Source organism: Fringilla coelebs (genome assembly GCF_963513975.1).
Source record: "Fringilla coelebs genome assembly, chromosome: 20".
Lineage (NCBI taxonomy): Eukaryota > Metazoa > Chordata > Aves > Passeriformes > Fringillidae > Fringilla > Fringilla coelebs.
The window spans coordinates 4,840,473-4,855,597 of record NC_140046.1 but is presented as its reverse complement, the minus strand read 5'-3'; the positions used below and the strand labels follow the sequence as shown (position 1 = coordinate 4,855,597).

General features: G+C 48.7%; 2 protein-coding genes across 6 annotated transcripts; one reads left to right on the top strand and one right to left on the bottom strand.

The window, feature by feature from the left end:
* The first annotated feature begins 689 nt into the window (after positions 1-689).
* SERPINF1 (serpin family F member 1) lies at positions 690-7,543 on the top strand. 2 transcript variants are annotated; one of them, XM_084219160.1, is made up of 9 exons: positions 720-788; positions 2,645-2,718; positions 3,161-3,246; positions 3,608-3,806; positions 3,884-4,039; positions 4,859-5,062; positions 5,826-5,968; positions 6,577-6,787; positions 7,135-7,543. In XM_084219160.1, exons 3-9 carry the CDS (start codon positions 3,169-3,171, stop codon positions 7,392-7,394), a joined length of 1,251 nt encoding a protein of 416 aa, XP_084075286.1. In that variant the 5' UTR covers positions 720-788; positions 2,645-2,718; positions 3,161-3,168; the 3' UTR covers positions 7,395-7,543. The 2 variants fall into 2 exon arrangements, with proteins under 2 accessions (XP_084075285.1, XP_084075286.1); XM_084219159.1 differs by lacking the exon at positions 2,645-2,718 and having other exon boundaries at positions 690-788.
* A 610-nt stretch (positions 7,544-8,153) lies between these two features.
* Positions 8,154-15,107, bottom strand: SMYD4 (SET and MYND domain containing 4). 4 transcript variants are annotated; one of them, XM_084219156.1, is made up of 10 exons: positions 14,949-15,107; positions 14,124-14,274; positions 13,170-13,259; positions 11,749-12,886; positions 10,810-10,992; positions 10,376-10,542; positions 9,932-10,067; positions 9,380-9,496; positions 8,952-9,075; positions 8,154-8,327 (listed from the first exon to the last, which is right to left on the bottom strand). In XM_084219156.1, exons 1-10 carry the CDS (start codon positions 15,083-15,085, stop codon positions 8,177-8,179), a joined length of 2,394 nt encoding a protein of 797 aa, XP_084075282.1. In that variant the 5' UTR covers positions 15,086-15,107; the 3' UTR covers positions 8,154-8,176. The 4 variants fall into 4 exon arrangements, 3 of the variants coding, with proteins under 3 accessions (XP_084075282.1, XP_084075283.1, XP_084075284.1); XR_014616651.1 differs by having other exon boundaries at positions 8,191-8,327; positions 9,396-9,496; XM_084219157.1 differs by lacking the exon at positions 13,170-13,259.
* Positions 15,108-15,125: the final 18 nt, after the last annotated feature.

Genomic DNA, 15,125 nt, shown 5'->3' with positions numbered 1-15,125 from the left:
CTTTCATCTTCTGCAATATCTAGTTATAATGAGTTTTACAATTTAATACTTGTTTAAAAATACACTCCCTTGATTTAAATGTGCACGGGTGGGTGCTCCCCTTGAGCCTTCTGTGGAAAGTAATAATGGAACTCCTCTGTCCCTCTCCTTTCTCGATGTCATTTATCATTCTGAAAGCTTCTACAGGATTCTCTTAATTCATCTTCTTTTTTAACAAGTCCTTGGCTTTCCAGCCTCTTTCTTTTCAGCCAAAAACTTCAAGCCAGTTAATGATTTCTTGTTAACTAGTAACTATCACTGGATACAAGCAGTTCCCAGCATCTTAACTGCCTCGAACAACAGAATCCTGTTTCCACAGTCTCTCCATTAAATCTTGGACATAAATCTATAAATCCATTAAACACTACTGCATTAACCATACCTCTGAGACAGAAGGAATTCCCTGATGTGACCTGTGGCAGAACTGCAGGGATAAAAGCCTTGCTCAAACAGGGCAGGGAGTGTTTGCCTTTCCTACCTGTGCTTTACCCAGCAGGCTGCCCTTGGCACGGGGATTTGTTTTGGGGAGAAAAAAGGGTTGAAAAATTAATGCAACTCGGGCCGAGGGTGGCAGGGGCAGAAAATGGGAGCAGAGCACTTTAAGAGAGCCCTGGGAAGCTGTAACCTGAAGCCTGCCGAAGGCAGGGCTGGGGGAAGCAGCAAAAAGCAGATGTGGCTGCACCAAACCCGCGCTGTCCTGACTCGCACCCGCTGGGAGCCCTGAGAGCAGCGGCCGAGAGGAGCCCCAGGTAAGGGACAGCTCAGGGACAGCTCAGGGACAGCTCACCTGTGCCACTGCCAGCGGCCAGGGGAGCACAGGGCAGGGGCTGAGGCTGGGCAGCTCTCAGAGGAGCTGGGAAATGGGAAGAATGGCTCTTCTGCAGGTGGGATTCCCACCAAGAGACCTCACCAAGGATCGGGAGCCACCAGCATCAGCTTTGCCCCCGGGGCTGAGCTGTGCTGGGGAACTGGGGAGGGTTTTCTGCCTTTCAAGCATCTGCCTTGCAGCTGGGACCGTGTTCTTTGTCTGTGATGCTGTGACAGTCAAATCCTCTGGAGCTGGTGGCTGCAGGATGCTCCAGGAGCTGTGGAACAAGCAGAGTGAGCAGCCTGAACTCATGGGTCCTGTTTCACAGCACCTCTAAAGTCAGAAGTGTTTATAAATTATGTGAGAGACTTGTACCACTGTAGGTGGAAAGTAAAAGATTTCCTTTGCACCTGCAGGCCTTCACAAATCGACAACTCCCAGACACCAAGTTCTTCTCAGCTCATTTCTCAAGGTTTTCTTCCTGTACTTTTTGACTGTAACATCACTCGCTGTTGCTCCTTCTCTTCTCCTTCAAGGCAGCCACAGATTCTAATATCATGCCTGAAACCATCCCACCTCCAATCCAACCAAATTCTTTTCTCTGCATTTCTGGCTGTGTGCTAAGAGAAATACAAATAGAATCCAGATGTTCAGGCCAATTCAAACTCAAAAGGCTTTGTCTTTTTAAAATGGAAATTGCTTTTTGGCTAAGTCTGAGAAATATGAAGCTGGTGACAGTACTGGCAAAAACAATACAATCTGCAAAACCAATCTCTGCTCCCATGCTCCCAGGAGCTCAGTGTAGCTGGAAGCAGAGGTTGTGTTGAGATTATTTTCCTTTTCTTCAGAGAAAAGGTTATGCTCCATGGAAAAGCTTCATCTCTAAGCTAGACTGGGCCAAACCTCTTCCTCTCAGCATGCAGGAGTGCAGCTTGGCACAGGCATGCTCACAGAGCCCTTACTTAGCCTGTTTGACTTAGACTCATGCAGGAATTCTGGCATCTCTCTTCCAGCTGTAAATCTCTGGAATGATAGGAGCAATCCCAGCATCACATCCACTGTCACACCATCAGTAAATCCTCTTGATCCACATCTTCTGCACCAGAAACCTCACCCATTCTGCAGCTGGGATGGCAGCAGGTCACAGGATGCAAGTGCAGGGGTGAAAAGAGGGTACCACATCTGTGTTACACTGGCTGAACACAGATGAGAGCTTAAAACCTCCCCTGTGATGCTTTTTTCTCCAAGGGAGAGCTGCCTCCAGAAGAAAAGGCAGGGAAGGGAAACAGCAAACTGCCTCTCACCCTGCCTGCACGGGGTCTTGAGCTGGGGCTGTTGTGGCCACGTGTATTTCTAGCAGCAGGCGTGTTTTCTTTCTAGCTGGATTTAATCTGAACCACATGTTCTTCCTCTGATTTCTCTAGTTGCCTGCATGACAGGGGTTAGTTAAATACAACCCTCTTCCTTTAATTTCTGGGAATCTATCTAAACATTGCTTCAGACCAGCCTCGGTGGCGTCTGTTCTTGGGGGCAGGACCCTTCAGTAGCTCTGGTTTACCCACAGCAAAGCCCTGGGTTACTCAGTGCCCTTCTGGACCAGACAGATCTGTCTGGAAGGGCCACTCATCCCAGTACTGGAGTGATGAAATGTGGATTCCACAGAAGGAACAGCTTTGGGGAGTTTGGTGCTTTTCTCCTACTTCCATTTAAAAATGTTGAATAAGCCAAGCTCTGCCTTTCACTTCTCCAGGTTTCCTTATTGTCTTTTAAGAAACCTCTTCTATTTTACTTCATCAGATTGCAAATAAGAAGCAAAGAATGGACACAGGTACATGTAGACACAAGAAACAGCAAACTACTGCCTGAGGCAGGTAATTTGTATATCAAAGCAGTACCAGTCAGTGTTGCCTTCTGCCCCATTTGACAATATGGATTCGTTACCTTTTATAAATGAAATCTTGAATTTTTCTGAAGCCTAAGACCCAGAAGTAATGACTTGGTGCTTTTCTGGACCTTGGCACTCAGTAACTGCCAGCATCAGTGTGGTTTGGGCCACACACATCTGCTTTTGTGCTCAGGCACACCCACACCGTGTGCTTGCCCAATTTTAAAGTCACTGGGGCCAGTCTGGCTGAATAATTCCAACTAGAGAAGGAAACCTGGCTCAGAGCAGGTGTGTGTTTCACAACTGGAAGGACAAGCAGCAGCATCTGTCACTGCAGCTCCTGTCACAGCCAGGTACAGTGAATAGTTGTAGTAGAGATGTATTTACCTGATTGCTCAAACTCTCTCTGTCATATTCCTACTCTGTAGGTCCAGGCATGCAGATTCCAGCAGTTCTCCTTTTCCTGGGTCTCTTAACTGTCCCAAGCAGAACCCAGAACTCAGCTACTGAGCAGGTGAGTAGGAGACAGTATGCAGAGAGCAAGGGGGAGAGGTGTGGAGCAGGTAATTTAATTTTAGAGATTCTTACTGAAGGATTAAACACCACCCTCCTAAATTACTGGGATTTTATTTAGCAACATAATGAGACTAACTCCTGCTTTACCTAGATAAAACCACAGTAGTTACATCAGGGGATGACCAGGAGGCAGAATTTCAAACTCAACGCTGCCTTTGGCATTAAAGTCACTGTTCCTACACACTCTGTAAGATGAAGTCAATATTTCTGTGGGTCACTGAAGAATATCTGCAGCTGTTTGCCTATGAAGTGTTTACCACACCTGCAAGTCTAACCAAAGCACTCCTTGGACCTGCCAGAACTCTGCCACAGCTGATGGAGCCCATGCTGGTGAGGAAGAGGAAGATCCATTCTACAAGAGCCCTGTGAACAAGCTGGCAGCTGCAGTCTCCAACTTTGGCTACGACCTGTACCGCCAGCAGTCCAGCCGGACAGCCACGGCCAACGTGCTGCTGTCTCCCTTCAGCCTGGCTACTGCACTTTCTGCTCTCTCACTTGGTGAGTTCTTTGCCCCATTTCCACACCCACCCTCAGGTTTGGCAGCCCTTCCCTCATGTTTTCCTGCTCCTTGGCAGGGGCTGGAGAACGAACCGAGGATGTGATTTCTCGCGCCCTCTTCTACGATCTGCTCAACAAGGCTGAGGTCCACGACACCTACAAGGACCTCCTGAGCAGTGTGACCGGGCCAGAGAAGAGCATGAAAAGTGCCTCCCGGATCATCTTGGAGAAAAGTAAAAGTCCTTCTTCCCCTCTATGAAATTTGACCTAAAAAGCTGTCAGCAGCAGTTATTTTGGTGTGAGTGTATGTACAAAAACACACTGAGTAACGCAGCACTAACAGCTCTGGCTCTGACATCCTGCTGAAGCCAGGATGCAGACAGGGCATGGAAGGCTCTTGCTGCTCCAGAAAAAGCCTGGAAAGTTTGTGTGCACTTAAATAAAAGACCAGACATGCACACAAAGACATTGGTGACAGAACAGTTAACTCACAGAAGACCTAAAAGAAACTTGCTGATAATTTTGCCTTCACTCCAGGCTGTCTGGCAGGTGTTGCTGGCTTCCAGGAACCACAGATCACATTTTCTATTTGTGATAACACTCAGCCATATTCCTTTGTTTAATTCCTTGCAGAGCTATTTGAAATGTCTGCTTCTGGCATGCTATAAACATCTGCTGAGAATGCTAAGAGCTATCTTTTGGAACCTGCTGGTTCCAAGAATCCAATAGGTTGAGTAAGCTGTACTCAGAAAGCAGGCTGGGGAAAGAAGAAAGGCTGATGTGGGAATGGCTGTGTCCAAGCCTTCAGTTCTTATCTCCTTTGTTCAGTTTTCAGAAGAAAGTTATCCCATGCTCCAGCATGGGTGGCTGTAGGATTTGGATCACTTTCCTTAATGTGCTTTCAGATATTCCTCTTCAAAGCAGGCTTCTGGAGACAAACAGGCCTAGATATTTTATAAGAGACCTGCTGCTGGGCTTTGCATTGCCACCTGCTGCCTGGAGATTGTTTGGATAAGGGAGCTAGCTGTAGCATCCATGTTTTTATTCCCCAGGACTCAGGGCAAAGCCTGGATTTCACAGCCAGCTCGAGAAATCCTACAAGATGAGACCAAGGGCACTGAGTGGCAACACCCAGCTGGACCTCCAAGAAATCAACACCTGGGCCCGACAGCAGACAAAGGGAAGGATCATGAGGTTCATGAAGGACATGCCCACAGATGTCAGCATTCTCCTTGCTGGGGCTGCTTTCTTCAAGGGTAAGAATATTGGGTGCTTGGACACAGAAAAAATGCATTAAGCACGTGTTAGAGGAGATGTGAAGGAATGCTCTCACTTCCAATAAAGCAAACAGAGAGTGTGAGGAGAAAGTGGTTGAGAATGTTTAGTAAAGAAGAAAAAAAAAGCATACTACCTGAACAAAAATAGTCCTGAGGGAGGAACTATTGCTCTGGGGAAGCTGAATCTTGACCTGTTTGCAGTAGGAATCAGAGAGGGAAGTTTAAGCTCACAAAACTCCATTCAGAGATGGGATATTGCCATTTAGGGAAGGAACAGCTGAGAGTGTTCTGAGCCTTCTTACCACTGTAGAAGGAACAATTTGATACAGAGAGCTGTTCTTAAACATGCTGTAAGCCACTGTCCTGGAGAATTATTGCTTAGAGACAAGGAGCAAAATAAAGGGTGGGGAGAGAAGCACTTTATATCCATTGACACAACTGTTACCCTTTAAAATAGTTTTGTAATTACATAAGTAGACATCAACTTCCCACTGGCTACTCCACCCATACACTGGCTTGATTATTTATTTGCCATTTAGCCAATTCTCAGATGAAAAGGAGGGGCCAAGGATGGCAGTAAATCAGTAGCTCCAATCAGTCTATTTCTATCCCTGTTATGCCTCAACTCCTTAATGCACAAATACTGTATATTAAAGCACAAGATTATTCAGCCACAGGCATAAGCCTGGTTTCATATGCTATTATTCCAGAAAAATCCTCTATTTTCTCTCTTACAAAACAGGGACATGGAAAACCAAGTTTGACACCAAGAAGACTGCACTGAAGGACTTCCACCTGGATGAGGACAGGACTGTGAAGGTGTCCATGATGTCAGACCCCAAAGCCATCCTGAGATATGGTTTTGACTCAGAACTCAACTGCAAGGTCAGACAGCAAATATTGCCTAAGCTCCCCTAAACCTACTGAGGAGCAGGTTCAGCTACACCCACCTGTTAACCCACCCCAGCCTTGCTCCTCCCATCAGCTACTTTTGCAATCCCTATTTTGGAAAGCAGTGTGTTGACTCTTAGGATATCCTGCTTCTACCCAAGCTATGTCACAAGCAATCCAAAATATAAATTATGCCCAGGTCCTACCAGCCTGTATTGCTTGACTTAAAGTTGGGCAAGAAGGGCAGGGCACACCTCTCAAAACTTTTCCATCTCTACCTCTTTCAACCAATGTTTTCCTGGAGCATGAGTTTAAAGGTGCTCAAGTGAGAATTCCCCAAAGCAATGCTGCAGGATTCAGCAGGTGAGAGAGCACTTCCATAGCAGGAAGAGTGCAGCAAGGATGGATGAAAGCCTGGGGAAAAAGCCAGAAGTGTCAAGAAGCATCATGTCAGATAAAAGCAAACAGGGAAAAAGATCAAATGTTCACTGAAAAGGTTGAGATTCCAGCCTGAGAATCAGGCCACCGCTTGGTACAGGATGGGTAAAACTTTATTATTGATGTGTTCCTTTCTTATCTCTCTCCTATTTCTGTCCTTTCAGATTGCCCAGCTACCCCTGACAGAGGGAATCAGTGCCATGTTCTTCCTGCCCACGAAGGTGACCCAGAACATGACTCTGATTGAGGAGAGCCTCACTTCTGAGTTTGTCCACGATGTGGACAGGGAACTGAAGACAGTCCATGCTGTGCTGAGCCTGCCCAAACTAAAGCTGAACCATGAAGAGGCACTTGGCAGCACACTAAAGGAGACAAGTATGTGCATCACACCCCCCTTGCAGGCTGCCAGGGCTCAAAGCAGTGGTCAAGTTGCTTCCTGCTCTCAGAACATGGAGCTGGTGGGTTGTTAGTTATGGTTGTGGAGATCTCACCAGCAACCAAATCACCCTCATCCAGGACTTCTCAGCTTTTTATCACATCCCTCCAACCAAGCTCATGCAGTGCTGCCAAGATTGTGGGTGAAGCTCAGTACAAGCAGATGGAAGCTGCTCCTCCCTGCTCCCCCAAAAGCCTCCCTGCCCTCGTGGATCCCACGTTAGCAGTGCTGCTCTCCCTTCTGCAATCCCTGCCTCAGCTAATGGAACTTTCTCTCTTTTCTCCAGGGCTCCAATCGCTTTTCACATCACCTGATTTCTCCAAGATTTCTGCCAAACCTCTGAGATTATCTCATGTGCAACACAAGGCAATGCTGGAGCTTAGTGAGGATGGGGAAAGATCCACACCAAACCCTGGGGCCACTGCTGCTCGTCTGACCTTCCCCATAGAATACCACGTGGACAGACCCTTCCTTCTTGTACTGAGGGATGATACCACTGGAACCCTCCTCTTCATTGGCAAGATCCTGGATCCCAGGGGTGTTTAGATCCCTTCACAATAATCTGCAATGGTAAGGGTGATATTGGGAGGGATACTGGCTCCCTGCTCTGCTGCACAAAGACACAACTTGCAAATCTTACGCCTTCATGCTGCAATAAAAGAGCTTTTGCTATTAATCTCAGCAAGCCCAAGTATTCTCCCTTGAAAGGTTATCTGCCTACACTCTCAATTTCCCCAGAGGAGGAATGCAGTTCTGTGTCCTGAAAGCAAACATTATCTGGTGTATGCAGCACTGTTCCCCATCCTGCTTTCCAACCTGACACCAGCTGTTGATTCTGAATCCCTCATCACTGACAGACCTGTGCTGGAGCCCTCCAAGCTCTGCAGTGCCCCCTTTTATAAACTATAAGTTTGCACTTCCCAGGCTGTTGCCTCACCCCTTCCAAACATTTCCATTTGACACTGGCAAGAAGGAAAGTGCCTCACAGTATTAAAAATAGAAGGCAACGTGCTCTGGATGACTGTACGTTCATAATGCTCAGGGTTCCACACAGGGGAGAGTCACACCTCACACAAAAGCAACTCAAACATTTGCTTCCAACCCACACACAGAACTTATACAACAGCCTCTGTTCCCACCATACCACACACACACCTCTCACGTTAGAATTGGTCATTTTATTTACAACAGGCTCACTAAAGAGCGTTTCAAGACTTCATTCAAGTTGCTGTTACACATGATTTTCCAGCTTGTACTACATGACTACCTTACCACATGACACTTAGCTTTGATGAAAGATCACATTGCAGCTTCCTTTGACAGGGAAATTAAGTCCTCTGAAGGATGTTTCTGGGAAGCTCTGACAGGCAGGCCTTCATCTCTTGTAGTTCCTGGATCTGAGCACTCTGAGGACCAAAGTGCACTGACAAAATCCCCTCTGCTCTTTGAATCGTGCTCAGAGCTTCAGAAACTGCAAATCTGAAATAGGAAGATAATAAGAACAGAGCATGCAAAATACTTAATTCAGCTTCTTGACTTACACAACCTTTAAGCCCTCCCTAACAAAAACCTAAACCTGTTCATGGCTAGAGATCCCACCCTCCCCTGCTTTCCAGCAGCAGGAAAATTGTGTCTGCTTCAGCTGCAAAGGGAGGATGAGGGGGATGGAAAGGTAAGGACAAAACCTGAGAACATTATCTTTGAGTATATAAAACCTACTATTTCATCACTGCAGCTCCTGCTAAAATTAATTTGGTTAAAGGGGGTTGTTGTGAGGAGATTTTCAGAGGCAGTCAGGGGATTTCCTTGCCAATAAAGCAAGAGGATTTCATTCCCTCTTTTGAGGAGATGTCAGCAACATTATACAACTGAGATATAAACACCAAGGGTGATGAGTTGACAGAATAAAACAATTGGACAGGGAATAAATTGAGCCAGGGAGAATAAAAAGATAGACAGGCACAAAGTAGAGAAATAGATTCCTAAGAGAGTACCTGTGCTAGACTGCCCTGTGTCCTGTGAGACACCCTCCAGGTGCCTTGATATTGTGTCAGGCACACAGGAGTGGTGCAGGGCAGGGACAGAGGATGAAACCCAACTCACCCATTGAAGAGGATTTGTGCCAGCTTGAAAAGTTCATGGCCTGTTTCTACACTTGATGGCCCATGGTGCATTTCCACAATCTCAATACTCTTCTTCAGGTGTCTGGCTGCTTCCTGCCACTTCCCTGATGGAAAAACAAGCAAAACAAAACAATGAGAAATTAATAAATACTTCCTAGAGCTACTGCCACCCAAAGAATCTGACAGAATTAATCAAAATGTGGTGCACTCTGTCCACAGAACCAAGACATGGAATTTAAAAGAACATGAGAGCACAGTATTATTGTTCACTGGCTGCTGGGAACACAGGTTTGGTCTTTCTGAGAGCCCTGCTGACAAAACCAGGGAAAAAAATGAGAGGGCCAGTCCAAGAAAAAGCTAGTCATGTTAAATTCAAAATTCAGGAGACATGAGAGGACAGTGCCATACCAAGAGTAGCATTGACCTGTGCCAGATGATCCTCCATCTCTCCCATCAGCAAATGCTCTGGAGACAAGAAGGTTCCAGCATCCATCTGACACTTCAGGAGCACTTTGATAGCCTGATCTACAAAAAAAAAAAAAAAAAAAAGATTATAAAGTTGACCCTGTGGCCAGTGGCCAGTTTTCCATGATCCATGAAATAAAATCAATCTTTGCATACCTGATTTGGGTTTGGTTGGGATTGAACACTGACTTCATCTGCACCTCTGCTTATTCTACCCCAGCACTGGCCCAACTCCCTCCAGGAAAACAAGGCCTGGGAATGCCCAACTGCAATGTTACCCTGATTTATTTCTACTTAATTACTTTACTATGGAACAATATGTGACTCAGATTAACACCCAGATCAGGGGGTATAAAAAATCTAAAGCTGAAGTCCCCAGGGACACCAGGCCACACATCACAGCACCCCAATGGCATGAGCAACAGTGCCATCTCATGGTTCCTGTCCCAACCTGGGCTCCTCAGCCCTGACCTCAGGCACAAAGCTGAGCCTTACCAGCCTTCCCGACTCTCAGCAGGTCTAAAGCTTTCTTCATTTGTTGCTGAAGGTCCTGTAAACGGCCAGACAGGTGATCTCTGCTGGCTGAGGTTGCACAAGCTTCATTTGAACAGCAAAGTGTGTCTTCTTCCCCCTGTGGAAATCACCTTTGTGATTATTCCTGCTCACATTCAGCTCAAAGCTTACTCTCCATCTGCATTAGCTCTGGGTTATAGAGATGCTAAATTGTTTTTCAGTTTTATTCATTAAACAAAGTGATTTTTTAAATTAATTGTTATCAGCTTATTTGATTTTATAAGAAACAGTGAGATACTGTCTTGACTCAACGGGAGCTTTTGGCTTCTGAGCAGGGATCAAAGTGAGGTCTTCACCTCTTGGCTTTCCCAGACCCAAACCTTACACACCCCAGTAAGTTGCACAATCAGAAACATGGAGAATTACCTGCATTGGGGCCTGGCATTTGGGACAGCAGAACGAATTTCTGATGGACACCACACTCTTGACACCAGACTCTAACTCCTGGAGGCAAGCTGGGCAGCAACACTCAAAGAAATACTGACTGAGAAGCTGCTGTCTCTCAGCAACCCTCATCCTGCACCAGTGAGGCCCTGCAGAGGATGGCAAGGGTAAAGATCTCTCACAGGTACAGCTCTTAATATCAGTATAAATGGATTTTTGTTACAATTGAGACTAGGTATATTTCAGCTGGAGACTGAAAATCTAACATAGGGCTTAAGGGATGAAATGTTGGTCAAGGCTGCTAAACAAAGACCCTGGCAATATTAGATGAGAATTATGATATAAATAGCCATCAGCATGATAAGGGGAGGTGAATGACGTCTGTGCCTTGAGACAAACACAGAACTGGGGCTTACCATAACAATGCAAAACCTCTTGGCCACTTGAGATTGGCTGTGCTGCCCTGACAGTGGCAGCTGTCCCGCTGAATGACACGCTGGTATTGGGGCAGCACGAGTGGTTCAGGAGGCTGAGGACAGGGAAGAAGGCTGTTGCCAGCCTCACAGGCTTCTTATCTACAACAGCCCCATCTCCAGGCCCTGAAGACAGAGGAAAACCAAGCAGGTTGAGATTGAATGCTCACAAACCCACACAATTTCTGCAAGGAGCCCCGTGACCGATCGCAGCAGCAGCAGAAAGGTTCCTGGTATATTGCTGCAATAAATAACAGCTAAACACACTCTGCATGGGCACCAAGGAACAGGCCAGCGTGGGACAGCCCACTAAATTGTAAACAAGTCATTTCCATATGCAATGGGAGCTCTTTACAGCTGAGAATTTAATGTCTTCACTTCCCACAAGAAGATGGGCAAAGGAGAGGACAGTCCCGGGCTCCTGAGGACAGGAAAGAGGAGCTGGAGAGGGTCCAGTGGAGGCCACAGAGATGATGAGGGGCTGGAGCATCTCTCTTATGAGGAGACTGAGGGAGCTGGGCTTGGTTAGTCTGGAGAAGACTGAGAAGGGATCTCATCAATACACATACAAATACAGGTGTCAAAGAATGGTGATGGACTCTTTTCTGTGGTGCCAGGATGAGGAGTAACAGCCACAAATTAAACAAGAAGCTCCACCTCGACATGAGGAAAAACTTCTTTCCACTGAGGGGGGCAGAGCACTGGAACAGGCTGCCCAGGGATGCCTGCAGACATTCCAAACCCACCTGGACATGTTCCTGTGTCACCTGCTCCAGGTCACCCTGCCTGGGCAGGGGATTTGGACTGAATCATCTTCAGGGGTTCCTTCCAACCCCAACCATTCTGTGACAACACCGTAGGGCTTAAATTTTTTTATCTTACCCAGCTCCTGCATTACAGTGATTGCTTGTGCATTACACTGCAGCTGCAACATGTGCCTCAGCATTGCTTCTGCCACAGTCTTCAGCTCTGGGGACAATTCATCTGAGGTTTTCTCACATGTCTTTGGTTTGGACCACTGCTGAGGCGATTCCTGACGCAACACAGCAGCCTCCAGGCCAGCTGCTTGCAGCTGTCTGCATAGAGCTACCACACTGAGAGTGCAGAGGAACTTGTGCTCAGGGCTGTGCTGCTCAGTGTGGGGCAAAAGGTGGAACAGAGCTTGGTAAGAGCTCTGGTACCGACCACTGCTGTCACAACCAGGGACACCTCTGCTACTAGCTCCTGCATCTGCTGCCTCACTGAGAGGCTTGCAGCTTGCCTCAGGGCTCTGAAGGCTCTTGTCCCCACGGTGGGACCCTGCCACCAGCCTGCTAACCTCTGCAAATCCCGCCAGCAGGACAGTCCTCAAGGCCACGTGGCAGAAGACCCCCAGTGTGAGGAGCAGCGCTCCCAGGGAACACTCTGTCCTGTGGTACTGCTGCCATGCCATGTCTGCACAGTCCTGGCTGCAGTACTTGGCATAACTGCAGCCCTGGCAGGGCACTGAGGCCAGGAGCTGCCTCAGGCAGCGGTGGCAGTAAAGATCTGCGTTGGTGGCTCGAGTGTCCCACGCTGTGTCACCATCCTGCACAGGAAGGCTCTCCCCGGGGCACAGCACGCTCACAAAGGCCTCCTCTTTCACCAGCCTCTGTCCTGGCACGATGTCCTGGGAGGCCACCAAGTGACGTCCTCTCTCTGCATCAAAATTCAGGCTCAGGGATGAAGATGCACCTGAAATCCTGTTGTTCTCTTCCCAGATCTCTGGCTCCCCTTGAGTGCCTCCATGTGCTCCTCGTGCAGGCTCTGGACACCTCTCTTTCTCACCTAATTTAACCTGACTTAGCTTTTTTAGCCGTGTCAGGTGTGGAGTCATGACCCCATCCAGAGCAATTTTACTCTCCAGCACTCTGAGGATATCCTGTGCATCCTGTAACCTCCCCAAGCACAGCAGACACTCAGCTTTCCGCAGCAGGACCTTGGGCAGCAGCCTGTCTGGATAGCCATGCCTTTCAGCCCTGGCAATATCTTCCAAACAAACCTAGGAACAAAGATAGGGCCTTTTAAGTGGGCTTGAAAACCAGCTCGTGCTCTTTCATTCCACCTAAGACAGTCTCATGAAAGCAAATCAGCAAATTCCATGTGCACAACCAACCTGCTGCCCAAATAAAGCATCCTGACACGGAAACGAAGTAGGAAAGTTGAGCTATGGATGCTTTAAGCACAGCTTGGGAAGCACATCTGATCTGCTGTCTGTTGCTCTAACAAACACCTTAGGGGCACCCAGGACCTTGTGGGGTGGGTGCTGCCCTGGCCCCACTTACCTCAAAGTGCCCCAGGTGGAGGAGGGCGGCCGAGCGGTTGGCAAAGCACACGGACACCTCGGGGCTCCCCGGGAGCTCGTGGGATGCTGCCTGCAGAGAGCAGAGAACTGCTGCTGCCTGGGGGGATCCCTCACAGGAGCCCCGCAGCAGGGCCTGCAGGATCCCCTCTTTGGGGATCCCCTCACGGGAGCTGCTCCTTGCCCCTCACCCTTCAGCCACGAGGGGCTGCAGGACCCTCTCCTGGGGATCTGTTGGAATTCAGGACATCTCTCTGGCTGTCCTGGATTGCCAAGATCCCTGCCAGGTGGCTCAGAGACCCTGGCACAGGGCCCAAGACACCTGTACCTTTAATTATGACCCATGGAGCAAATTACCAGCCTTACATGAAGATCTGCAAGGCACGACAGTTTAAATAGAATAATAGTGAATTTATCATGGGGTGAAAAATATATTTTTGTGGTTTTTAGAATGGGGGTTCAGGGGGCAAGATGGAGGAATCCAGGCATGTCCAGCCTTTCTCCTTCTTCTTCTTGGTCTCTATCTTCTGCTGTGATGTTGGCACTTTTGGATTGGTTTAGAGTAGAAGCTCACTGTCTGACATAGGTGATGGGTATTGGGAAGTATTTGTAAATATTGTACATGTAGTTTTTAGTATAAAAAGATAACACTGCCCTGGGGGTGGGCAGAGTGCCTCTGACTGTCCTGCTGAATGGACCTCAGCTAGACAGGAGAAAGAATTTTATAAACAAGATACAATAAACAACCTTGAGACCGAGAACTGAAGAGTTCTGACTCCTTCTTCGACTGCCGGGCTGGGAAAAGAGGCTCTCTAACGTATCTTGGGGTCACTCTGACCAGCTAGAGCCTCGAGAGGGATCCCCTCAGGGGATCCCTTTGGCTGTGAGGTGTGCTGGCAGGTGTGAGGTGTGCTGGCACCCCCTCACCCACACCTACCTTGGAGTAGAGCCTCAGGGCAGCCTGGTACCGGCCCCGCTTGAATTCCCGGTTGCCCTGCTCCCGGTACCAGCTCGCAGCCTCCGGCCTCTTGTCCGTGGGTGCCCGGTGGCACAGCTGCGCCAGGGCTGCCTCCTCCTCCTCCTCCGTCCTGTGGGACACGGGGGCAGCACCAAAGAATCAGTTTGGAATTTCTGGTCCAGCCCCCCTGCTCAAGCAGGATGGTCCTTGTGGCACAGAGCCGTGTCCAGAGGGCTCTGGGATTCCCCAGAGAGGGAGACTCCACACTCTCGGTCTGTGTGGTCACTGCACAGGGAAGAAGTCCTTCCCCATTTTCTCAGAAGCACAGGATCAGTTAGGTTGGAAAAGATTTCTGAGGCCATCGAGTGCGGCCTGTGAGGGATGCCCGGTCTGTCAGCACTGAGTGCCGTGTCCAATCTTTCCTTAAACACCTCCAGGGACAAAGACTTCGCCTCCTCCCTGGGCAGCCCATTCAGTGCCTAACCACCCTCCTGCGAAGAAATTCTTACTCCAGTTCTTACTAGTGTCCAACCCAAACCTCCCCAAGCGAAGTTTAAGCCTGTATCTTCTCGTCCTACAACCAGCAGCCTGGGAGACAAGGCCGACCTCCAACCTGCTGTCGGGCAAAAAGGTGGGATTGTATCCCGATGGAATTTCCCCGGTATCCCTGTCTTCCCGTTCCACCGAGCGGAGCCTACTCCATCCTTTGACACCGCTGTTTATTATTCAATCGCATTAAACGATGCTCCAGCCCCCCTCTCCCCTCGTTACCCTGGCACCGCACCCGCCCTGCCCTCGGCTCACCGGAGCAGATCGCAACACAACCGCACCGCGTCCTGAAGCGAAGCCGCCGCCAGCCGCTCCCGCAGCGCCGGGTCCAGCGCGGCCCAGAGCCGGGAGGCGCGGCACTGCCACTCCGCCACCGGCAGCGCCATCGCCATCACCGCCACCGCGCCACCGGCAGCGCCATCACCGCCATGG